At 41.0% G+C, this 27555-nt stretch overlaps 1 protein-coding gene across 1 annotated transcript; it reads left to right on the top strand.

Annotated features, from left to right (window-relative positions):
* The first annotated feature begins 3523 nt into the window (after positions 1-3523).
* LOC309682970 (fructose-1,6-bisphosphatase isozyme 2) lies at positions 3524-26648 on the top strand. Its single transcript, XM_082497154.1, has 7 exons — positions 3524-3938; positions 6632-6794; positions 7715-7807; positions 14532-14672; positions 15893-16030; positions 22174-22293; positions 25499-26648. The coding sequence occupies exons 1-7, from the start codon at positions 3766-3768 to the stop codon at positions 25691-25693; spliced, it is 1023 nt and encodes a 340-aa protein (XP_082353280.1). The 5' UTR covers positions 3524-3765; the 3' UTR covers positions 25694-26648.
* Positions 26649-27555: the final 907 nt, after the last annotated feature.

A 27555-nucleotide genomic window follows, 5' to 3' on the forward strand; every position in this document is an offset into this window, starting at 1 on the left:
TCCTGTCCTGGGCATTGCCTTACTTGCTGTCTCTGGCACATACCCCATAGCACTTTAAAAGTGTCCAAGCTCACTAAATCAACTACAGTGGGCAGCACGCTGAGAAGGACTCTAAACCTCTCTGGGATTCTAGATGGTGCTCCTAGAAGAAAGTGCATGGCTGTTGTTGTCAGGCACAACTTCTTTAGATCCTTAAGTTTTTAATTCGACCTGTCCCCAGAGCCATAGCTGGATGCAGTTTTTTATATAATACACTAAGCAGAGGATAGTCAGAAGCCCTTACAGCTTTTTTTCTGGCTTTCTATGGATCAGTTTGGACTACAGCGCCTCACAAATCTGTTGGCACAACTGGACAAACAGTATCCACAGCAGCCATTTTTGTGTAGTTATAGTAATTCCTTGGCTGTGTTCTGCCCTCAACCCCCCGGGCTGCATATACCTATTTTTAAGACAGCATACTGGCAGCAGGTAAAGGTTATAGATGGAAAGGCAATACTGCCGATGTTTGCTAGGTCAGTTTCCAGTGTTTTGGTTTTGCCTGTAGGCACTTTATAGTTAGCATTTTTCACATTGTGAGGTGGGTTTTCCTTTCTATCTGTAATAACAATAAGCCCACATTTGAACAGCCACCCCATGTAGCCACCAGCGGGGAGAACTACTCAGTAATTTCCTTCCACAGCCCCCTTTCCAGAGCTCGCCTTGAGCATCAACGGGGGGGTGTGTGTGTGTGTGTGTGTCAGTCTGTCACAGCGTCCACTGCCAGCCCCCCCTTGCAGATCTACCCACTGTCCCACTGAACTGTGGCATTTGGTGAAAGGTCACTGGCTCCAGTTTCAGCCAGTGCCATGCAAGCGACTAACCTTTCAAATCAGTTAGAAGAGGTGTCACCTTTAAGGCACAGGGCTAGCCTGTATGCCAGTGGAAGTGTGAATCATCCCTGAGAGCTCTTGTGTAATCTTTATACTAGAAGCCAAATCTCCCATGGATTTGTCAAATTGAGGTGTTTATTTTTTTAGCCTTTCTATGCTGTTCCAACCTATCTTACTGCACGGTTCTCAGGCTTATAAAAAATCATCACATATTTTTGAAACAATCTGATTTTTCCATCCACCCCCACCCCCATTAAATGGTAATTATTTCTATAGCTTAATCATTCCATTTAATCATTCAGGTTTTTTTCATTCACTGAGATCGTGGTATTTATCAAAACAGGGTAAAGTTTTCATGCAACCCAGTCTTGTGAGTTTTGTGCCTTTATCCAAGCTTTATTCTTTTATTTCTCTTCTTGCTCCACTGTTGGCTGCAATATTTCTGGAAAGCTTGGGTGTGGAGTCTGTGTTCTTTATGAATTACTGTAAGTTAAGGTCTTATTGAAGGAGTGTTGTTTGAGCAGCAGCTCAAAGCATTGTGCTTTATACATATATACATACTAAAAAGTATCCAGTACCTGTAAAAAGAATTGGGGGATTTTTCAGCTAAAAAAAAAAAAAAAAGAAAGAGGCAAATAATGGACTTATTAGCCCTGAGAACACCCTTTGAACCACTAACTCCAAAACAAACTTTCTTTTAGAAGATGATCTGAACTTTGCCTTTTTGACCAGTGTAAAAGATCACTTGGAATCAACAGTAAAGAAGACATGCACGTGATGTTTTGACAAATGTTAGAAGCCATAGGCCAACCCCCACTCCATTTCTTATTTGCTAAATTGATTGGGTATCCTGATGGTATTCTAGCTACACAGCAGAGAGATTTTGCATTAAAAGCATTTTAGTACTGGTCAGGCTGGCATCTGCCATGATGATGAAATAATGTGCAGAATGTAATGGCTCTACCTTAAGACAGGAGGTCCATTTGCATGTATAATGTGAAACCCATCTCCTTCTTTTATTAATAGCACCATGTGCTGTCCCAGATCTCCCTAAATACATTATATTTTGGTTTTGTACAAAGTATGTTTGAAGAAAGAAAGTCTCCTAACTTGGCAAAAAGTGCTCTGGAATATTTGTCCCATGATCTGAATGGTATCGTATACTTTTAAGTAGATCACAGTGGTAGAAAAGAGAAAAATAAATTGTTGAGATCACTTTATTCTTCCACCATTGCCTTAGAGGATGTAGTGCAAAATCTGCCTGTTGCTCCACCTGAAGAGCTCTCTTGCCAGTCCTTCCCCCTCCTTGGAATGAGACTTGAAAAACATCCTCAAAGCTAAGCACACTGGATGCAATGTGTTCAGTGCTGTCAGTCTTTGAGACCTTAGCCTGAGGCTGGTTTCAAAGTAGAAAACTTTAACATTCAAATCTCTTTACGACTCTCCCAGTAATGTGTTGTTCATAGGTGAAGAAATGCTTTTAGGAAAATCCAAATAAACGCTAACGATTACAAAGGAATGCAAAGGAAAATCCAAACTCTTTGCCTATGGCTGCCGTTCCTATTAACAACAACAACAAAAAAGCCAGGCATATGTTTTGTTACTGAATTTTGTTTCTGTCTTTCTGATATGATTTTAGTGTGGTAATTTGGGTTAAATGAATGATAACAATGAAACTCAATGAAACTTTTCTCCTTTAACTCTGCATTTTCTTGTTTTGCTTGTGGTCTTTCCAAATCTTCTGCTTAAAAATAAGAGAGTGCTGCTAATAAGTAAAATGAAGTCTACAACATATAATTGTTTTTACTGCCTTATCTGAGTGGGAAGATAGTGCTGTAATTAAAAGTTGTAATTCCAGTGTTCTGGATAGCATATACCTAGTTCACTGACATTTCTGTCTACCTTCACATTATCTTCATGTGACCCAAGTACATTGCTTGTAAGGAGCTACTGCCAGTATAAGTGCAAACTTGCACATACCTGTATTTACATGGTGCACTACAACAACAAAGCTGAAGTGAAATTTCATTTTGTGAGTTATGACACAAACAGGCATGAATCAGATAAGCTTCATTTGTAAATTGTTGAAGAGACAATTACTTTGCAACCAAACAAGCCGCAGCTCACCAATACTTGTGATTCATGCAAGCCCTATAATATTACAAGTAGCCCAGACTAGGAAAGAAGTCATTCAAATGGGATTGCAGCAGATCAACTAGCAACATAAACCATCTTCAATAAAGGCATGTCTAGATGCACCCTGCACCTCCATCGATTCCCCTGGGATATGTCATACACCTTCAAAACCTTCCTCTACAGGGGAGGCCAAAAGGGGGTAAGCAAGCAGGGATTAAGGCGATATGGGAAGGGAACTTCACCATCTAGTGTCACAGGGTGGTGGGTGCTCTGCTGCGGACCACTATGGCACGCGTAGTTACTGATGCCCTGTGCCTTCATTTCTGGTGCCTTGCAAATTGTGGGCTTTGCCTTGGCTACGCTGAGCTTGTTGCTGAGCGGCAGCTACAGGAAAGCAATTTCCAGCTAAGCAGCCAGCTGGAGTTTTGCGTTATAAGCAGTCTGACGCATGATTAGAATGCATTACCAGATCTGCACGGCACTAATTTCAGTGTGTGGGAAGGGCAGCTGAGCAGTGGTTGCTCAGCTGTAGTCCTGCCTCAGGTTCCTTTCCTGCATCCTGGAGGAACCGTGGAGCCAGCCTGGGGCACAGTTATTCTGAGCACTCGATCACATGGTCTCAGAAACATCTTAATAAAGTCTGACCAGCAACACAGCCAACAGCTTCGCCTCAAAATAAAACAGCTACCCAAGATCTAAACGCAGCAGGAAAAAGTGTCTCGCCCAGCCGAAGAGATAGGAGCTCTGATACCCAGCAAAAATGTCCGACAAAACCCCTTTCGAAACGGATATGCTGACGCTCACGCGATTTGTCATGGAGAAGGGACGCCGCGTTAAAGGAGCTACAGGGGAGCTGACACAGCTGCTCAACTCCATGCTGACTGCCATAAAGGCCATTTCCTCCGCAGTCAGAAAGGCAGGCCTTGCCCACATGTGAGTCCTACCTAGAAATATGGGGAGGAAGAGGAGGTAGAGAGACCGCTGTTTGCACAGCAAGGCTGGGGAGAGGACAGGGATTCATAAATATGTTGGAAGGGTCTTTTTTTAACCCAATTATCTGCAGGCATGAGGTCAGAGCCTGGATTATCAAGAGTGGGAATTGGGAGATCTCTCTTTCAGAAGCATTTTGATATTGGGCACAAGATAGACATTTAAACTAACTGTTGTTTTGTAATATTTCACTCTAAAAATTTAAATCAGAGCTTCAGTGCACTGCTCACCTCCTTATCCCTTGTAAATGTTGATGTTTATATATTTTTAAATCTACTGTGAATTTGCAGAATATCACACCATGATATTTTTAATGCAGAATACCACACGGTGATATTTTCTGCCAACACCCAAGTCGGGTGCTGAGCTGTGCAAGTCAAGGCTTGACTTATCTTGGGAGGTTGATGTTCTGCCTGATTGCAGTATAAGTAATGGTCTAAAGCAACCGTCCTGCAAGAAATGCCATATGCTGCCACGCATGAATGCATTTCCCCTTCCTTCCTCACGTAGTATCAGGGTTACAGGTGGGCAGTGTTAAAAGGCCCTATATGAAAAATAAACATAATGATTTGGCATCTAGTGGTTTAGCAAACGGAATAAAGAATTGCCTTAGCAAAGCCTGGAATGAACCGAGCTGTTCCTCACACAACCAGGTGAAATAGACACAGGTGTCACTTTTAACAGTGATCTATCTAGGCAGTTAAGAGATCAGGAATGTCCTAATAAAATTATGCATTTAAAATATACAGGTTTTCTTATGTATTGAAATATGTATTTCTGTACATGCCTGTGTATGTACATACACGCATAAAAAAGACAGGGAATATACTTGTGTAAGAAAGAAAGACAACATTTGTAATTTGTTTTTTGTTTGGTTCTTTTTTTTTTCCATGGAAACACCAAAATGTATGACACTCCATTTTTTTTTGCGCTTCTGTTGACTATCTGGTCAAAGTCCTCAATGATCTTTGCAAATCATGAATTCAGTGTCTCAGTACTATCACCCTAACTTTACAGGCATGGACCGTAATATATAGAGGACACGGGACATACTCAAATTAACAGCAGCATTAGACTCCTATGCCAAAAACTGTTAAACTGCATTTTGTCTCTGTACTTTCTAGGTGAAGCTGAGCTGTTTTGCCTCCCTGACTTAGCAGAACAGCTGCTTTTATCTCATTTTTATCTTTCAATATGTAATGTCTGAAGCATTTAATAAGTGGAGAGAACCTCTATTGGATAGACTAGAAGTGGAATAGCCACCTGGCCTACAGGACACATGGCTACTATGCTGGATGAATCTTCCCATCAGAAGGAAAAGATCCATTATGTTAAGGAACAAATGTTTCTTTCTATAAACAAAAGTTTTAGGAGATGAACCAGAAATATCTAAAGTACCCAAACACACAAATGAGTAACTTGCACCATTCAAATTACTGCAACTAACCATGAAATTTCAGACATTCACATGGCAAACATTCAAACACAGTGACCGGCTTGTATCCATCTGCATCTGTGAAGTTAGAGAGCTCTGATTTTTCCAGCCCCTCCAAATACGAGACTGTGAAATGACTTCTTTAATGTTAAAGAGCTTAGCGTGAATTTTTAACAAATTTGCCATTCAAAAGCAAAGAAGGACTTTTTCCAAGCCATAGACTTGAGCTGGGAATGTGCCTGAAAACACACTAACTGGAGAATGGGTACTTAGCACTCCCTGAAAATCATGGTTCTTTCCAGTATCTCAAACTTGGCACTCCAAAACAGAGGAGCCAAAATGCTCAATACTTCTGAAAAGCTCATGCAGCTTTGAGCTTTGAGTAAGACAAAAGACCTACCCTGCCCCCAACTAAGGCCTGGTGCTGACCAACATCCTAGGGACTAACCAGTTGGCCCTTTCCCCTTCCTTTTTTTTTCCCCTTCCTTTTTTTTCCCCCATAATGAAAAAAAGTGCTGTATCAATTCCCAGTTCCTTATACGTCTGAGATGCCCAGGCCATGCACTTTAGGTCTAAACACTGTTTTCTCAGCTGGAAATCTCAGAAATATGTATAATACTATATACGACATCATTAATATATTGCTAAAATCAGGAAAGGGAAGGGAACAGAAGAATCATCCTAACTCAGATGAGGATCACAAAATAAAACAAACCTTGATCCTGAGATACAGTCAAGCATGGGGAATTATCTGGGGGTGTCTTTAAAACTTCTGATTTTAGGGTGGCTGGGGACTGGGAGGAACATGGATCAAAGGATCACCACGGAGCTCTGAGCAGCCAGTGGCAGAAAATTATACAGATGCTAACTGCCCCTTCTCCTTCCTCAAAGCTGCTTCATGGGGCTGCTAGGGAAGCCTGGCACCCACTGGCCTGGCTGTGGGCTCTGCTCCTGGGCTGGAGAACATCCAAGCAAAGAGATACAGGTAAAGTCCCCAAATGATGCCATCGCCCTTCCTCTTTCTCATGCATGCTTTTGTTTTCTAGCAGCAGCACCCGCCTCCTAATGCGCCTTGGCAGTTTAATCCAAAGGTTAGAGGTGTGGGAAGATGAGAGGAAGGAGCCACCCTGACTTGTTTTTTTCCTAAAAACCTGTAACATTGGCCTCCCTCGGGTTTTCTGATATTTTTACTTTTCTGTAGGTTTGGTATTGCTGGCACTGTGAATGTGACCGGTGATGAAGTGAAGAAGCTGGATGTATTATCCAACTCCCTGGTGATTAACATGCTCCAGTCCTCCTACAGCACCTGTGTCCTGGTCACAGAGGAGAACAAGGAGGCCATCGTCACCCCAAAAGACAAGCGGGTCTGTGCAGCTCCTGCCTTCAGGGGGTTATCGGCTCAGGCAGCACCAGGTGGCACTCTTGTTTCAAGCATGAAACCTGGGCCTGGCCCCAAAACCAACCCTTCCCAGGGGAATTCAGAAAATTTGCAGCATTACTGTATTGTTTTGATTAAGAACTGTGGTGGATGGCACGGTTTCAACAGCTAAAGGAGCTGTGGAGGGTAAAATTATTATTAAAGTTTGTGAAGTGGGGGGTGAGAATAATTATTTTGGAGCTTGTTAACACACCCCAGATTCCAGGTGTAAGTGTACTATTACATTCCCTGACCACTGGTGTAATGGTTTTGGATTACATTAATATTTAGGCAAGAAAAAATGAGATGAGAGGCTGGCAGAACTGGGTTTTACGTTACGAGTCCAGAGGAAACACCTGACTCCTTCATCAGGCTTCCCCCAGGAGAGGATCCTATTGCAGCGAGATGCTGCTCGTGCTGATGTAACCTACCCTTTCCCCAAGATGTCTTCTTTCTGCCTTCTCATTGTCAAACCTCACGTCACAGGCAAATCCTTTCGTCCAGAACAAAACATAACAGAACATATATACTCAGGGAAGATGCTTGCTTCCAGAGTGAGTCACTCCTTTTTCTTTCAAGCAATTTCTTGCATTGCTTGTCAGCAAAGGAGTGCTCCTTTCTATCATCAGGTTTTGTGCTGTCAGAGCAGAAACGTGCCCTCTCCTATTTCCCCGACAGGCCCTGTGGGGAGTGGGTGTTGCGCTGCAGGGCCGGCCGGGTCAACAGTGCAGCTTTCTCTGGCAAGATGTGTTGGGCGTGCTTGGAGGGCTAAATGCAGTCATAAAAACATGGGTTTTGTCAAGTGAAAGGAAATAATAGTGCAAGGCTACATATCATTTAACACCTCCCTTGCCACTTCTGTTGCAGGGTAAATACGTGGTGTGCTTTGACCCCCTTGATGGCTCATCCAATATAGACTGCTTGGCACCGATAGGAACAATATTTGCTATCTACAAAAAGGTAAGAGGATGAACGAAGCACGCATGGCACAGTTCACTTGGTGAAAGCAAAACATCTTGTGTACATCAACTTGCTTAGCTTCTTTCCTAGGTCCTTTAAGTGTCTTTGGGATCAACAGAGCCTCTGAAAGAACAGAAGAGGTAACACTTGGGATTCATGTGTGCTAAAATGCTGCCTGAATTCCCAGGAAAGAGACACTCAGTCCCATGAAATTGTTAGGTGGCAGCACTTTCCCTCCTCCAGACACACAGGCACTTAAATAAAACCCTGTCACCATCAGGCAGCTAGTTAGTGCCTTCAGTGATCCTTTACTTGCTGCAGGAGAGCTGAGGGGTGTCACAGTGCCTATGAACTGCAGTATTTGTCTTCCTGGATACTGACTGGGGAGGGCTGACGGTCACTGCCTGGACCATATCATGATTAGCAGTGTGGTGGCCTTCTGGTATGAGTTGCTACACTTGTTACGGATAGGGGGCTATAAGCGTGCTAACAATGGAGGCCACCTGAGGCTGAAGGAAACAGCCACCTACAGCCACCGGGGCCTTGCCAGTATGTCTGCACCCATGGGGCTGCACAGAACAGCAACTGCACAGCCAATTAACAAACATTAATAGTTAGAGTCGTGCCAAGTCTTGTGATTTGATTGCTAATCTCCCAGCACTTGGTGTTTTTCCTAAAGCTTGAGCTCACAGTCATATGACTATGGGAGACCCTCAGCCATCGCTATTGTGAAGTAACATTTACGGTACTTGTGACTCAGACGCTAGGCTTCAAACACATGAAGATACGTTTTTAAAGTCCGCTTTCACCTTCCAACTCATAATTTTTAACTGGCCAGTCCTTGGCTTTTACATTTCTGCTAGGCAATACGCTAATTATTGCTGCTGAGAATATGCATCTACTAGTAAACCAAATAGTTACAGCACAATCTCAACAGGCTCATGGCATAAGCCAAGTGCTGGCATATGGCTGTCCACACTGCTAATCATTAGTGTAAACCCCCATCACAAATACAGCCCAGGCCAGACAACACTGAGATGATCATAGAATCATAGAATTGTTGAGGTTGGAAGGGACCTTTAAGATGATGCCTGGGTACGCCTTCTGGAAAGAGCAGTCCAGGGGCTACCTACAGTACCATCTACCATGTTGCTTTTTACAGGGAAGAGAGCTTAGTTGTATGGATGCAATCCATGCCACATGCCCTTATGGTAAGCAGAGAGGTCTCCACTCTTTTAATTGATCTTGCTAAAGAAAGCCTAAAAGACTGCAGCGCCTCCTGACATTTACAATAGGGAATAACTGTGTTGTCCACCATTCTTAAAGGTGGTAACCACCATCTTACAAATGCTAAACATTTGCTTTCTGCTTAGAAGTGTTGTGTTAGGTTACTCAGCATAACCATAAAGGTAAGCGCTCAGTGTGTTTAAGATAGTTTACCAGGTTGAAATACAGATTAGATTCCTCTACTATCTTTAGTTCACCTGTTAATGTGTGTAAAGATTATGGACTGCCCAGTCTCCCCTAGGGTTCTGCTTCAGGATTGAAATATTTCCCAAAGAACTAATGTTGTTCCCAAATGCTCAAGTTTTCAATTAATTTTCTGATCCTTCCATAATTTTTCTAATATATATTAACATATTTGTTGTAAATACTGTTTCCAAGTTACTAGTTTTCATGTGGGTGGATATCCTCCAGGGTTTCATAAAGAGAAAATTACATTTCTTTCTACAAATGCTTCATACCCAAATGAAAACCCTTCTGCAAGGATGAAGCACATTTGTCAATTACAAGAGCAACTTATCACTCTTGCCTGGAAAGTTGGAAACAATGTTGAATTTACAGATTTTCACTTGCATAACTATTTCTATTAAAATGCCATTTCCAAAGTACATGTTAATTAATATGCCTTCCTCTCAGACAAGACAATTTCATAGCAACACTATTAACTTCAAACCCTTTGAAATAATGAAATAAGTGGTTTATTGATTGTTACTGAAGGGTAGTGCAAAAGGAATAAAAGTGAGATGTTTATCCCAGTGGATAAGAATTGCTTAAGAAAGAAAATATCATTTCAAGCCATTTAAGGTTCAGGAACATAATTTTGGAAAAGCTAGAACAATTTTAATTCCAAAGGATGATCCTTAGCACCTGTCTGATACTTGGTACCTTCCAACTCTCAGATGATTGCATGCCTGATTTTCTCACAATGTCAGCACTGTCACTTCATTTCCAAAGGCACACCCTCCAGAACTGAAATATTTGCCTCGTTTTAAGAAAAAAAAAAAATCAGCAGTTTTCTACAAAGGCCAGACTTGGCCAATAAATTTCAAACCTGAAGATGGTTCTCTGGCTGCTCCCAATCCAGAGTCCCCACCATGGTGGCACCATTGCCTCCTGTCAGAAGAGCACTGTATCTGCATCTTGAAGAAAACCACTGGGGCATAAATGCCATATTAGGTTTATTTATTTTTGCACTTGGCTTTTACTTTTGGAAGGATGGGTGGTGTTCTTAAACAGATCAGAAATGTCAGAAAAGTGGGGCTGAGGGAGGAGCCTTGCTGAATCAGCAGAAGTCAGGGTAAGGGATAGGACCTTGACAGTCACTGTCACTGAGGAGCTCCCAGCTGCTGGAGTGCCAGGATGTAGAGATAGTAAGTAGTTTTTGCTTGGATTCTTCCCAATTATTCATGCCACTGAGCTGAATCTACAGCTCTCAGTTCATATTCCACATATACGCTATGAAACTCTGCTGGTTTGTTTCATTCTGGTTTTAATCTGTAATGTTGCCCAGTTCCTCAGGTATATTTTATTTCCCCTCCTTTCATTGTCACAAGGATAATGTTGTCCCCTCCACATGGTCCCTCGCAGAGAAGGTGTAAGAATTCAGGGCAAACGCAAAGGATACTGATGAAACTTGTGATGCAAATGGAGACCTGGAAACCAAGTCCTTCCAGAGCTGCTCCCAGTGCTGATGAGAACTCCCTCATCTGATGTTGGCAAATCATACTTGCAAAAAATTTTCAAACTCAGATATCACCTGAGGGTACCCCTATAGCCAGACTCTGTGGACCTTGTTTCATCTGCTTCACACCAACGAGCTAAAGTGACTGTGTCAGAGCTTGTCAGAACCTCTCTGTAGTCCCCCTGCCTGTTTCAGTGCTTTGCATAAATACCTCTAAAGAGATTTCAGTACCGCCATCTCATAGTCAAAATATAATAGATAAGAAAACCATCTGTGCACCAGAAAGAAGTGAAAATATTCGGCTTAATTCCCTAGTTTGTTTCACAATACATGCTACTTGGCAGGACAAAAATCCTGAAATCATAACAGTGAAATATCAGTTGATCTCCAGCTTTTTTGCATTCTGACAAGCTCTGTGAAATGTTTGAGACAGAGGTTTTTTCCTTCTTTTTGGAAGCTGGCTCTTGGAAACACAGTTGTGAATCAGGATGGAAAAACAAGTGAATTCTGCCCAACTGTCCATCTCCCAAGGGATTAGTTTCTGGTTTGTTTTTTTTTTTTTTTTTTTCACAATAGTCAACGAATACTTGGTTTCTCAGCTGTATAAACATAGAAAATGCATTTAAGAGATAGGACTGAAAAGCTCATCTCAGAAAAATATATATTAAATCAATATCATATGAAACAGGCAGTTACTTATACTATATATACACCCTGTTCTATAAAACAAACCTCTTTACTGTATGTATAAAATATTAATTTTTATTTAATGAGGAAAACATACAAAAAGCTCGGAGAATCATAATATGTTTGCAACTAGTGGTGTAAATGTACATTTAATTCTGCATTTAATATTGCAAATAATTAGTTCACTATAGACAAACATTGCTTTTGATGTTGAGATATATGTGCCTTAGGAGTATATTTTTCACAAAATCATAGGATCATAGAATGGTTTAGGTTGGAAGGGACCTTAAATCATCTGGTTCCAACCTCCCTGCCATGGGCAGGGACAACTTCCACTAGACCAGGTTGCTCAAAACCCCATCCCTCCTGGCCTTGAACACTTCCAGGGATGGGGTCTCCACAACTTCTCTGGGCAACCTGTTCCAGTGCCTCACCACCCTCAGAGTGAAAAATTTCTTCCTAATATCTAATCTAAATCTCCCCTCTTCCAGTTTGAAGCCATTACTCCTCATCCTATCACTACATGCCCTTGCAAAAAGTCTATCTCCAGCTTTCCTGTAGGCCCCCTTCAGATACTGGAAAGTTGCTATAAGGTCTTCCCAGAGCCTTCTCTTCTCCAGGCTGAACAACCCCAACTCTCTCAGCCTGTCTTCATAGGAGAGGCGCTCCAGCCCTCTGATCATCTTTGTGGCCTTCCTCTGGACCTGCTACAACAGGTCCATGTCCTTCTTATGTTGGGGGCCCCAGGGCTGGAAGCAATATTCCATGTGGGGTCTCACCAGAGTGAAGTAGCGGGGCAGAATCACCTCCCTCAACCTGCTGGCCACACTTCTGTTGATGCAGCCCAGGATGCAGTTGGCCTTGTGGGCTGCGAGTGCACACTCCTGGCTCTTCCACCAACACCCCCAAGTCCTTCTCCTCAGGGCTGCTCTCAATCCATACTCCCCCCAGCCTGTGTTTGTGCTTGGGATTGCCCCAGCCCATGCGCAAGACCTTGCACTTGGCCTTGTTGAATTTCATGAGGTTTGCATGAGCCCACTTCTCAAGCCTGTCCAGGTCCCTCTGATGGCATCCTTTCCCTCCAGCGTGTTGACTGCTCCACAAAGCTTGGTGGTGTTGGCAAATTTGCTGAGGTTGCACTCAATCCCAATTTTTGAAAGAGAAGATGTTATGTAGGGTATAATTGTTGGTTCTGTAAAAGATTGTTTAGCGAAAGATTAGCCACTAATAGCCAATATTCAAAGCTCCGAAATATACCAACAAGGGTTTTAACTAGCCTTCATTGTGTGCATTACAACCTCTCTGAATAAGCAGCCTGACAGAGTAATTTCAAGGGACTGCATATCAGATTTATTTGTACGTGCTATATTTCAGCTCCCATGAAGAACTTGTCAGCAACTGGAATTTTTTCCACAGAAGAACTTGGCAAAGTAGTAGTAGTAGTAATAGTAGTACTAGTAGCAGCAGCAACAACAACAACAACAACAACAACAACAAAAACAAAAACAAAAACAAAAACAAAAACAATAATAATAATAATAATAATAATAATAATAATAATAATAATAATAATAATAATAATAGGTTAAAATACCACTAAAAACTCTAAGCAAAAGTAACAAAAGTATCAAAATTTTTCAGCTGAAAATCAAAACATTTTGATTTGGAATTACTGTCTTCATGTACCATGAAAGATGTAGTTTCAGTGTCCCACACCTAGTTCTCCTCTAAATGTTGGCGTACAATGACGAATGAGATCCCTAAGTTACCCTTAGCTTTCCACCTTGCTAAGACCGTGGCACCCTGAGACCTCATTGCCATGGGGCACAGCAGAGAATTTCTCTGTTGCAGGAGAATTGTTTTCCTTTGGAGAATTATTTTCCTTTGGAAAATATCTGTGAAAGTCATTCTTGATTTTTTAAAGAATTTACTCAATATTCATCAAATATTTTATTTTCTACACAAGACAGTCTCCACTGATTTTTACTTTTTAACCAGATATTTTGGGCTAGACCTGCTATTTCTATTTAGCTGCTACTCAGTCTAATTAAGACAATGCAATCACTGAGGAATTGTCTGAGTTTGGATCAACAAAATTCTAAACCGGGGCCTAAAGACAAGATCTGAGGGGGTTCTCATTTTAATTCCTTATAAACCACCATCAAAACATCCACAGAAGATCCACCGCAACTGACAAGCTTTTAAAGTAACGTTAAGATCAGGCATTCCTTACCCGCCTAGTAGTCCCAGGAGATGAAGCCTGGAGCCATCCTTCCCAGGTACTCTTGGCTGTTCTTTCTCACTCCACCAGTCAAACTCTCGTAAGCCATGGCTGAGGCACACCCCAAGAGCTGGCTGGAAATCTTTGCACCAGGTCTGCTCAGTCTATGGTGGTTCAGTGATAACCAAAGTGCCAAATGAAAATATGAGTGTTGGAAATTGATTAAAAGCCTGAAGTGCCACGTGAAAGTCCTATGTAGAGTTAAATATGCACACCTGCACACACACAATTACATACGCAAATGCATTTGTTATTTTATGTGTGATAGGAACATTTATATCACTTCAGTTACCCAAATCTCCACCAGCAGAGACCAATGCACAATCTTAGTTCCATCACGTTGCACCACCTACCCTTTATTCTGCATTACTGGAAGAAATTTGTCTATAATGTCAATTACTGCATTCATTGCACAGTATTTCCTTCTGAAGGACGTCAGTATGATAGCTATTGTTTACATTTCCAGAAAATTAGTACCTCTGTTCTATCTCAGATTTCTGACAACCTTGGATTAATAGACTGGGCTGTAATGCTAACGTATCAGCTTTGTTGCAGATATTGTATTGATTGCATAACATATAAAGTAACAAACTCTCAAGGTCCTGTCCCAGCGTGCACATGTACTTGTACCAAACTTGCCCTCAACTAGTGGGAACAATCTTTTTTTTTGGTTGTTTCAAAGGTCTGCATAGACACAAAAAGGAAATCTGCCCCACATTACTATTGAAGTGTCATTTTTATTGTTTCTCATAAAAATTTAACCTTCAGTCCAATGGTGATTTTTTCCTTAGGATAGAGATGACGAGCCCTCTGAAAAAGATGCTCTGCAGCCTGGACGGAATATTGTTGCTGCCGGCTATGCCTTGTACGGCAGTGCTACACTGGTTGCCCTCTCCACAGGGCAAGGAGTGGACTGCTTCATGCTGGATCCGGTACAGTCATGGTGCTAATCACATTGCCACTGTCTTTTAGAGATTTCTGTGCTTGGCTTTACTAATTTTTCTTACTTCTTGTTTCTGTAATCTAGGCAATCTAGGGTGATTTTTTTTTCACCTGTGTCCTGGAGCATCCCGCCTCCAGTTTACAAGTATTTAATAATACATGAGTATGTTGGTTGCAATACCTCTGCTTGTTTTTAATACTCAGTGAAAGAGAATTTAAGTTAAATAGGATTTGAAATCCTATTCATTCAAACCAGACTGCTGGTCTGCACACACACTTAAGAAAATATATTCTGAACAGTGTCTTTGCCGCCACTTACAGGACTACTACTTTTTTCATGTTCTTGGTTTTTTTTTTCTGTCTGTAGAAGAACCTCAGCTTGTTCAGTGTTTAGCCTGAGGCAAGGACCATTTGCTGATATAGTTAATGCAAAGTGATGTTTGATTTCTTGAGTGCAATTTATTTTTAAGGCTAAGCCCTTTAAGCTGTGTACCCAACAGTTTGCAAAAGCACAACCATACATATACAATCAGACATGTGCCACCCCTTGGTGTCCAGCTCAGGAGCCCAACAAATATTACTGGAGGAATGCAGGAAGGAGATCACTTGTTTGAGAAACCAGCATGAGATGTGGGCAATAACACAGGAATTCTTTTTGATAAAAGGATGCATTATTATCAAAACTCCTTTTAACTTTTATAAGCAGGTTCATTCCAAGTGGGAAGAACTGGGAACTGAACTGCTCTGGTTAGAGGCAGAGGAAGAAAATGTGGAAGTTGCACTCAAACTGCAGACAGCAACACCCTGGGGGTAGCTGACCACATTCACTTTAAGATATTTAGACAAGACAGGCAAGAAAAGTTGAAAAATCAGAAGGCAGTGTAATTTCTGAATTTGTAAACTTATGGTTTGTGGACAGAAATTCATGATCCATCTGCTTTCAGGGCTGACTGGAGTTCATTTGACATGCTAACTATTACAGTCAAATTGTTTTTTGTTTATACTAGCAATGTGACAAGTTTTCATGAACTTAACTCAGATTCTGTGCTTTCTGCTCTGTTTGAAATACTGTGAAGTTATACACAAGACTGGTGCTGAAAGGACCAAGCTGTGCTAGCGCTTCTGCCATCTCTAGTGTGACAACTGTTACAGAAAGTCAACAAAACGTTCTGCTGGTTGCTAATAGCTGGTCTATCCTGTTCTTCCATAGGGTCTCGGTGAATTTATTTTGGTGGACAGAGATGTTAAAATCAAGAAGAAAGGGAAGGTATACAGTCTCAATGAAGGTTATGCAAAGTATTTTGATCCTGCAATGACAGAATATTTACAAAAGAAGAAATTCCCTGAGGTAAGAAAATATTAGCACTGTAGCCAATGTACTGTGCGCTGGCAAGCACTGCCTTCCATGCAGTCCTGGCTGATGTGAAAGGATTTGAAGGCCTCACTGAGTTCAGCCCCATGCAACCCTTTCGTGCCATCAGGTCCATTTTGGATATGTATCTGATGTGGTGGTTTCTGGTGCCCTGACATATTTTATAACTTGGACTTCAGAAAGTAAATTCATTGCTTGCTTGTTCCTGTGTGGACAAAAATGTGCTGTACATGAAGAACCAGATTTTTTGACAAAGCTCTGTAACTGTGCCTGCAAAATAGCGGGGGGGGGGGGAGATGTACCCTTGTTTTCTAGCTTATCTGAATAGGCAGCTTAGTCACATATGTGATTCCATGCACTAGATTCCATGATATAGATTCCATGTAATGCCCAGAAGGTGCTTGCACAGATCTGGGTGTCATCACCTTGTCCTTCCTGTACACACTTGCATCTGAGAAATGCAGTATCACTCTTGCACCGTCTATTTGCATCATAGGGAGCACCAACCAAGACATAGGTTGAAAAAAAGAAAGGGTGTGAGGCACAATTTCACTATATTCTGTTGTTATGTTCTGTATGCCTCAGAGAGAAAAAGCTGAGAACATCTCATGTCTGATGAACTTCCTTGTGGGGACGTACAGCTTTGTATAGCCTCTAGTCAATGCTAGGAGGACATAACACAAGCTCTCAATGTAGAAAGCTTGAAGTTCTCTAGAAGGTGTTGCTATGTGACTAGAAATTCATAACAAAATATGGTGACGTGTAACAGCTCAGGACTGAATTTGGCCAGGAAACCGGTTTTAGTGCTCCTCCTGTTAACAAAAAAGCCATAGGATTATTTTTTAAGCTATTAGTTGTTGAGAATACTTACATAAGGGTCAGGTAAAAATCATTGTATCCAGTAGAAAACTTGAGGGTGCTGTACAAGGGAAATGTAATGAGTAAGAGTTTAAACTATAGTTCTGTGAGAAGCTCCTGAGCTGAAAATCTGAATTTACTACATTGGATATAACTGCAATGCAAACCTCTTAAGAAAATCTCTTTTCCGTACTACCCTGATTGTCGTTACAGAGGGTGTCATATCCCAGCATTTTAAATACATTAATTTTGAATATTTGAGGTCATTTTGAAATTTCAAAGTCGGCTTTCAATACAGCTGTGAGAGAAGCAGAAGCCCATGACACAACTTTCATACTTCCTGAAAACTAATCCAGCTGGGAAAAAGGAGATCTGTGCTTCTCGTTCTGCTCATGTTATGCTGAACTATGTATTCAGTATAAAGCACTAACACTGGATTTGTTAATTTACGTTTTTGCAAACCACCCTAGTGTTTTTTATAGTAAAACTCTTAAACAAATAATCAACCCTAGGCAACTATTGAAATCTTCTGAAGAGGTTTCAAACTCAGTAGAAAGACCAGACTGAGATATTTCACCACAGGCTCAGGGAGGACAGCTCTGTCATGTGATTCATTAAATCCTTAGGTGAGGACATACAGGAAAAAACTCATTTGCAAACACTATGTTATCTCAAATCTGTGCTTCATTTGAGGAAATCCTATTGAAAGCGTTGTTGCACTAATGCAACGCAAGTTGTCAGAAGGTATTTTTGTTACTAAAGCAAGCAGCACAGTGGTGCATGGGTTATTTGGAGTGGTGGAAGTCTCCTCAAGGGTGCTAAGCAAACACATCACTTTGCTGTTTTGAGACATAGGGTTGCCCGTGTGAGAAGGGCCAAGGCACCAATGTTAGACACTCAAAAAGCACAAGGAAGTGCCCTGCCCATCTGAAAGCTTGTTATGAACCTGAGTTTTGGAAAACAGCATAACTCGATTCCTTGATTTGAAAAGGGCATTATGTTTTGATTGTGTCAGGACAAGAGAGAGAAGATGTTGCCACTCTTCCATAGCATGAAACCTGCTTCCTGGCATCCTCTGTAAGCCTTACCAGCTACAGACACATTGGTGCTGCCCCTACCTTCCCTGCAGCATGCAGGTGGAGCATTGCACAGCTTTGGTGTGTGTCTTCCTTTCTTCAGCACACAGAAGAGCATCTGCTGGATGCCCCCTGCCTGTGACTTGACATATGAGGCATGGCGGATCCCTTCTTACGCAGGCAGACAACTCTCACCCTATGGCCTTCTGGCCACTGGAAGCCAAAAGACTAGGCATTAATTTCAGCAACTTGACACTTTCCTATCTTTTTTCTCCTTTTATCCTACCTCTGCTTCCTCCTTCCTGTGGTTCTTGGTCAATGTGCTGTTCAGATAACTCTCTAACATTGCCACAGAGAACCGAAAAGTTAAAAATAAACCAAGCAAAGCAGAACATTGTCCACAACATGTCCTGTGTTCTTTATCACAGTCATTGGCAATCAAACATTACAAATGAACCCTTTATGTGGAGAGGAGAGATTTTCCCTTACTATCTAACAACAGCATCCTAGATCAGACAGTTTGGACTACAAAGCCATGTTGGCCTTCAAGGTTTCTTGTGGACCACCATTCACCTAAGGTGCCAATTCTGAATTAAAAGCAATGTAAAAGTGCTGCCATTCTGCAGGTCAGCTGTAAAACTCCTACCATTGCCATGTGGCGCTTAGTGGGAAATATTTGTCTAGATACATCTCTCCTGGAACAAGAGTCCAGAGTAAAGCTAATTTTTTTGTTAAGCATCACAAAAACTCCTGCTACCTAACCAGCTTGAAGACCAAGGTGCTATTTGCAAGAGTGCCTGTACTGCAACACGCTTACTCCAGTCTGGACTGTATAATCGGCACTGCTGGGCTAGGAACTGTTTCTGCACAAATTTAACTCTTTCCCAAAGTGGGTTCTTCCTCCAATAATGCTTGCGAGGCCCTAACCTCTTACTGGCACTGGTTCACTGATGGTAGAATTCAGAAACATGGTGTAGGCATCGTCATAGTTTGCTGTTCCACCCATTTTTATGTTCACTTCCTATCGCCACAAGAGAAGTTGTGTCTCGTCAAAGCTTGTTGATTGAGAGCCATGTGATGGAGACTCCCTGGTTAAGGATTTGTCTTAGTAATACCATCAAAAACTTATCATCAACAGCCCATTTCAGCATGAAGCATTCTTCTGCCAGCCAGCCCAGCTGTGCCCGAGTGACATAAAAAAGCTAATAAAACCACTGTTCTTTTGTCACCATAACTGTATGTGGAGCAAGGGGTGCAGGGTGATGTTGCTTTAGTCTGTAGAAAAGAGTTTTTTTTCCCACTCTCCTGGTCATCACGGTTATGCAAGAAAAACATGGTCTTGTTCTGCTGTGGATGAACATATCTGTCAGAAATCAGTAGAATAGAGAAGTGAGAAAGTGACTCCCATCACATTGTGAAGAAAAAAATCACAGGACCTATCTGTTATGAGCCATTTTTGTTCTTCTGGATTAAGCAAAGAAAACTACAGGAAATTAAAAACAATAACAAGTTTACTCAAATACTGCGGACGCTGACCAGGGGAACAACAAGGTTCTCCAACTCTTTCATTAGCATCAGCTGAACCAGTGTGAAGTGCTCACTGGGCAAACACACAGCTTGGCATTAGTCAGAACTTGGGATGAATTTTCCTAGCATTCATGCTCTCTTATTTTGTTTGAGAAGAAAGACTGGGTGATACGCCAACATGCATGCAACACCTATTAACTTTCTCATCTGTAAGAAAAATGCACGAGTAACCATACTAGAGAGAAAAGAAGTAACATTTCTAGTAACTAAAAGGACTATTTATTCCTCCCAAGCAGATAGCTGGATGCTAAGGGAAGTGAAAATTTTATTACAGTCTGTGGTTCAAGTGATAACTGTACGAGAATAGAGGAATTTCTCTTCTGTATTTTTCTCAGCGCAGTCTCAGCACTGTGTTTCTAGCAGGTGAATTTCTGTCAGGGTAAGAAGCAACTTAAATTGTCAGTGGCACCTCATCAGCTTCACATAACACTGCTCATGTATGCATAAATTGTCTAAATGGCCTGCGCACAAATAGGAAATCCAGCACATCCCAAATGTATCTAATGACTTGTACACAGGTGGCTCAGCTGTGCAGCTTGTGTTTGGTAAATTTTATACATGTGGGTTGCAGACTCCTTATTTGATAATGACTTAGAAGCAGTCCTTAGCGGTCTATTTCAGGGCCTGCTTATTATCAATACGCTATGACTTTTCTTAATGTTTAACAAGCTTTTCTTAAGACTTGCTTCATCACCTTCTGAAACCATATTAAGAGAGCTCTTCTTTTGATTGTATATTTAAAGGTAATTTCAGACTGTAATCTTTCCCTAAAATTTGTCTTTTCTTAAACTGAAAACTTGTTTCGGTCTCTTTAACACCTCTCAAGGTGTTTTTTCTGACCTCAGAGTTTTGCGGTTGCAAAGTCACAAGTGCAAACAGCTGTGAGATGAAGAAGATCATTTGAAGTCTGAATCTGTAATTATTTGAGGGTAAGCTGAGAAAAATAAGGGATCAAATACTTAAAACTATTGTTCAGGTGTGCCTGGAAGTAATAGGGCCAGGTTTAAAGAAAACTAAATATCAAAGCTCCAGGCTGTGTCGTATCCATCATGCCTTTCATACTTTGTATTGTTTTCCTCTCAATTTTCAATAGTTCTCCTAATGTGTACAACAAGAAAGAATCAGGGAAAACAGCACAAGTACAGTTGAACAAGGGTTATTACTTAGGCTGGAATAGTTCTCTGTTCCAATTTTACTTCCAGCTATATCAAGTACCCAAGTCTTATATTTAGTGGCTTAGGACTCAATTTCCTAGTGTTGTGTTGCATTAGATTGTGTAATTTCATCGGAATCCATTCCCATTTTAAAAAAGAGGGAATACCAAAACTTCACAGTTGCATAGAACAGTTTTTTAAAGTTATTTCAACATTGAATGATGTTTTTCTCTATCTGTGTTTTTTCCTTCTGCTTGTGTGTATTTTTTTCTCCCAGCTAACCTCATGATTTTGCTGGGAAGGGTGATTACCTTGTGATGTCTGATAGTCTTGGAGCTGGCATTGCTGAACAAATTTTCTATGTGTTTCTCTGCATCTAGTAGCAGCACAAGGCGAGCTTTGTAGAAAGCACTTAGATCTTTTATTAGACAACTGATCAAGACAGAAGAAACATGCAGAGGTCTTTTCAAACTTTTAGCATTTCAATACACAAATATATATGTGTATTAAATGTACATGAAGTCCCAGTCTCTAGTAATTTTCTGGGGAGGCAAAATTTCCTCCCCTCCCATCACTGAAGAGGGAGTGAGAGATATAAAAAGGCCAACAGACTTCTTGGCATAGTAGTTTTTAAAAAGCTTTCCTTCAGTTTACATTTGTATTGTGTATCTCCCCTTCATAAAAGTATGGTGATGCATCGCTTTTCTCAGGTGGAGCTCATTATAACTCATTATATACTCAGGTGGAGTATATAACTTCTATTTGTGCAAGACACCTTGCTTGTCTCTGTATTTCCTACCTTACCATTTTTACAACCAGCAAACCTGAGACTGATATAAATACTTCCCTGATTTCTTTCACTAAAAAGACCTCTCCTTCAACAATGTTAATTTCTAAGCTGAGAGCAAGGAAAACTACATTCATTAATAAATTGCTATCTCCCAAACTAAGCTGCAAAATAAAGGCTATGACCAACTTCACAACTTGACAAATAAGCTAGAAGGAAAAAGCTGGAATCCTCTGGGAACCGTCTGGATGTACAGTGAAAAGTGACATCCCTCCCCCTACCCTGCTTAGGAACCTGTGAAGGTCCAGCAATCAAATGGATACCTTGTTCTGATAATGCGGAGAAGCTTTCACTCACTGTTTGCAATGTTTGCTTTTTCACAGACTGGGGGTTGATACCAAATAGTGCACTCAAATTACAGGCTCACTGGTTTTCATATTGTGAATGCAGCTCGTTAAAGTGCTTATTTTAGAATCCCATAGATGATGACTACATCTTACAAAAGGCTAAGCTTCAGGCTGACTTATGCATTTACAGCGTCCATAAGCAGCCATTGATTTAAGCAGCTTTCATTCCTGTTTTATAAAAAAATTACATTTTGCCATGTTACTAGTGGTCTAGCCTGGTAGATATATTTCTTTACTCTGTGTTTTTCAGGATGGCAGTTCCCCGTATGGTGCCAGGTATGTGGGCTCCATGGTAGCTGATGTTCACCGTACATTGATGTATGGTGGGATCTTCATGTATCCTGCTAATCAGAAGAGTCCTAAAGGAAAGGTAAATCATTTGACTTACTCTCTGGTGAACTTAGTCAACCTAACACCTCTGGTTTTCCCAGAGAGGTAACGGAATTGTTTAGATACAGATAATAATTTTCCAGCCCTGGAGGAAATTATTAATGGATATGATTGTCAGCAACTGAATTTAGGCAATATATTTAGGCAATTGCCAATTTAGGCCAGAAATCTTCCTGTGTGCCTTTATATGACAAACTTGTCAAATGGTTTTCACTGCAACCAAGGGATTTATTCATTTTTCTAAAGAGAAATATTTCAGTACCACAGAAACCCGCTGAGACACCTATGCAGGCCTGGCAGATACAGCACAGGCCTAAGGAAGACCTCTGCACTTTCTACTGGCATCTAGAATACAGGTGGGATACGCTGAACTCCAGACAGGGTTTTGTCCAATGTTAGACAACCAAGTATGCCTACCTACTGTTTCCAAGGGCTACTGATCTTACTATTGCCAGCCCTGCAAACACAGGCTTCTACTAACTGATCTGAATGACTCTGTCAGTGGAAGGTGAGTTTCATGTGTGCTGAGATCAGTATTCTGGGAAAAGATGATTTCCCATTTGGACGCCTGGACAAACCACACCATTGTGCAGTGCAATGCAATGCAGTGACTTCATGAATCTGCTGGGCCATGGACCATAATCAACCTCAACTTTTCTCCTGCAGTGCCAGATAGCTTTATTATCAAACTTCTAAACAAATATGTTTAAAAAGAGATCTGGCTATACAGCTGATCTGCAGACCACCAGTAACCTGCAGGTCATGCTTAGGAAATGATTGCCTCAATGCATGATTGGTCATGGTATTCTGATTCCAAGACCTCCTTTTTCCTGGTCAATACCATACCTAAAACCTTCTATTCAAATGTTTTTGTATCTTTGGCTGGTATGTGCAAGAATTTGCCCTCATAAAACTACTTGCCCCGTCTCCCACACTCATATCAGAACACCCAGATGCCTACAGTTCTTTAGGGACAGAGGACTACAGGTTCTATCCTGGTGAGTGTGTATTTATCATAATAACAGCAGGTCCAAGTGGCCTGGGAAATGAGGAGAACAGGAAAAGAACTCTCTTCAGAATACACAACAGAAAATGTCTGCATTAAAATTTGATTTAAATATCTGACACAGCATCCCAGGAAAAAAAAACAAAAACAAACAAAACCAAAACCCAACACAACAAAAAAAACCACCACCACCCTATCCCCATCCACCTTCCCCATTAAGCAGTGTGGATCTGTTTGTGTATCAGAGCAAGAGACAAAAAAGGAATTTGCTGTGTGGGAGAAGTGGGTTTGCTGACTGTCCCTTTCAAATTAAACTTTTTGTTTTGAATTCTGTGTTAAACTGTTGTTGAAGAGAAAATATGAGAAATGGGACAAAGTAACAAATGTACAAAGTACTTATATAATTTTATGGAAATCAAGATATCTGTGTGAGTTAGCCTACCTTGACTATTGGATTTATCTGACTTGCATTGCCATAGTAGAAAGAGTAATGAAAGAAACAAAACTGGACTATCATTACAAATAAAATTTTTCTTCTTTCCCTCTCAGAGTGCAGGTGTATAAAATTATTTTCACATAAACCTCTTCTTGTTGGAGAGGTAATGCCTTTGTGGCAGGTGCCCTGATCATCATGCCCCTGAAAGACAGTCTATGCATTTGGATAGAGAGCTGAGAGGAAGCAAATGTCACTGGAATTGGTCCAAAAGCTTTAGAGCAAATGTAAATTACATGCACGTAGGCCCAAGCATATAGAGCTCCTTCTTTAAGTTAAAGAAAGAATGAGACCAAAATGCTAAATAATCAGCGCAGAACAGTCAACAAATAGATCCTCTTTTCAAATCAGATATGTTAAATAATATTTTTTATAAACTTAAATCTTACAGCTGTCTAGTAGGTGAAAAATGTTAAACCTATTCAAAGACTGAGCCCATCTGAAGAGCCCTGAGTGCAATTGCAAAACTGCTTTCCTTAAGCCATGTAGTCACAGTTAAGCAACACAAAACTCAACATGTCGTTCCACGGTGCTGTTTTCTGGCTCATGATTTTCCAAAAGTTGGCCATGCACTAAGGAGAACAACAAAGGCTATTGGTCCTATGTGGCCTTGTACCAGAAGTAGCACTTCAGTGGGCTTCAAAGATAAGAATGACGGTAAAATGTGCTATTTAATTTTGTGATATATCATGGTTTTATTACAAACAGCGTGATACAGGAATGATGGGTAGGAAAGTCCTGTGTCCAACCCATTTCTTTGTCTCTCTATATGGGTGCATTCTCTCACACCTCCTTTTCCCCTGAAAACATTATCTCTTCTGCACATATGAAAAGCACTTTAAACATAGTATGTACTAGCAGTATCGTACATAAGCACTTCATAGACTGTCAAAGACTCAACTAAACCTGCCGAAATAATGTTTGTTAAAAAATAACCAGCTACCATCTACGTCCTCTAAACACAGAAACTTTTGGCATATGTCCCAAATAAGTTTGCATTCCACCGGAACACAGGCACCCCAGATAACATTTTTAAAGATGTGAACAGATACCAGGTCCAAACCAAAAGTGCCTCTGTACAAAAAGGGAAAATTTGCTTTTAATAATTACTGCGGTTCCTTCTGAAAACAGAGTCACTATCTGGATGAGTTCAGGCCACTAATACCTATTCACATTTCTGAAGGCCGCAATCAAATCCTGAAATTTGAAACGGAAAGCATCAAGTTTCAAACTCCAAAATATCCTGACCAAACACAACGCGGTTACCCCAAGCTTTGAGGTGACACATAAAGCCTGTACATGAGAAGAGATTTTGGCTTTTCTTTCCTGGTACTGTTAACTTATCTGGCTTAACTGTTTTGCTGATGTCTGTGGGCCCAGCAGCTACTTTTGACATTTTTGACAAAATACAGCTTCACTGATGCTGCGCATCAGTACATCAGCTTGGAAACGATGGTAGTGACGCTTGGATGCAGGTTCAGCATGCTCTTCCTTGAAGCAGCAGGTGTGAAGGGAGGTGAAAAGAGGAGAGGGGAGAAGGAGGGGCTGATAGGCAGACATTGCTACTTAGGTCAATTGATGTTTGGCACAAAATTTTCCAAAATCACAAAAGGAAGGTTAGGTTCTGGTAAGTCCTTTTGTGTAATTTCCCCCAAAGGCAATCATGCATTCCTTCTTTCCTTCTAGCTCCGACTTCTCTATGAGTGCAACCCTATGGCTTTCATCATTGAGCAGGCAGGTGGGATGGCAACCACAGGGACTGAGGCGGTGTTGGATGTGAAACCTGAGAGTATTCACCAGAGAGTCCCTCTTATCCTCGGTTCCCCAGATGACGTGCAGGAATACCTTGCTTGTGTACAGAAACATCAGAAGAGCAGCTAAGGGCTTTTCCACGTCAGACCTTGCTCCTCTGTCTTCAGCCTACAGGAAAACCCTTACCTTTCAAGACGGTGGTTTCTTGCAATTAGCACCAATCTCTCAGTGAAAATCACACTTTACGAGAACAAGAAAAGTAGTGAGAATGGCTAATGGGAAAAACAAAAATTTCATTTCTACATGCAGACAAATGTAAAAATCCTTTAACTCTGAATTATGTAGTGCAAATGTAGAGACAGAGGCCCGATTATTAAACAAACCCAACTTACTTTACATAATATTAACAAAAAGAAGAGGATGGTGTCAGTAACCCCATTTGATCTGAATTTTCACATCTGACATTACATGGTTGGCGTTGTTTGAGACAGGATTTTTACATCAACTCTCGCGATGCCATTATCTGGATTTTCTGCCAGAGGTTTTGTTGCAGTGCTTTTTATCTTGTCATCCCTGAGAAGACCGAAAGTCTCATGCTGTCTGAAACATTATTTTTAAGTTCCAAATTACATATGTCTTGGGCAATTAATAAAGATGAGAAGGCTGCAATATTGCCAGGCTATTTCAATTCTCATAAGAACAGGAAAATACCTTGTGCTATTTACAGACAAGTAACTTTCAACAGCACAAATTACAATAAACTATTGCTAGGGATGTGTCACTCAAATCATGCATACTCACTGTTTATCCACTGTCCTCTGCAACAGAAGATGAGCTATTGCCACAAAGACACTTGCACCTCCATTTCCCTTTACTGTGAAAGGTTCTCATTTCAGACTGAAGCTTGCCCTTTCATATACGTTACACTGCCGTTCCTAGCCACGTCCAGCACATCCGTCCTGTTGGTGCCCTACTGCCACGTCTCAGACTTGACATTGCCTAAGGAGATTGGGAATCAGCTCTGAAACTAGCAGGCATTCATTGACCAATGAGAGCAAAAATTATTAATTAAAACAAATGTGTGATTATGTTAAGTAATAAGTGTGTGAAAACTGGGATTTAGGTCACTTAAGTGTCAGACCCTGATGCCTTTATAACCCTTCTGTTTCATTATATGGACATTTCTCTCCGAAATCATGTTGCCATAAGCAACCCCTGCCCCGTCTGCTCCTTTTCACCCCTGCTCCATGCCCCCAGCTACGCTGGTACACTTTATTAAGGACACTCTGTGAAATACATGAGGACATAGATAGGAGTTAAAAATACTCCTGCCAAGAACCTCCAATGGATATTTTTAAACTTACAGCTATGTTCTATTATTCATAAAGAAGAGGCAGGCTGAATAAAGGCAGACAGAAAATTATACAGCACAGGTATTTACCCTCAGGTATTGTTATCCCAGGGGTGTGGATGTGATTTCAGTACTGCCTCAGGTATCAAAGCACTCTTTCTGCAGGTCTTTATCTGGCACTCTTTAAAGCTGTAACACTGACAACTGCCCAGGATCAGCAAGTACAGTGTGTACTTGTTTATTCTGTTCCTCATCACGTGCTTCCTGAATCTCTGCTATCAACAGCAAAACACAAGCAACACTTAAATCCTGGAGCATGAAGAGAAAGCAGAAAAAACTGAGAGGGTTTAGGTAATAGCCAGCTTTACAATAGAGAATGCACTCCGACTATGAAAGCTAGTAAATCAGTTTTCCTGCTAAAAAATATGCACACAATGTATGTGTGCATATATATATATGTTTATACATATATTTTATACGTATCTAGTCACTCTCCTTCTCTCTCCCCCGCAATCTCCACAAAAGAACACAAATAGTTGTTGATGTCACCAATTTATTGAGAAACTCTATTGCATTTTTAAAATCAGAAACCTAAAACCAAGCACAATGCGAGGCTGGTCTACTAAGCTAACAATACCAG

Source organism: Vanellus vanellus (genome assembly GCF_965231255.1).
Source record: "Vanellus vanellus genome assembly, chromosome: Z".
NCBI lineage: Eukaryota > Metazoa > Chordata > Aves > Charadriiformes > Charadriidae > Vanellus > Vanellus vanellus.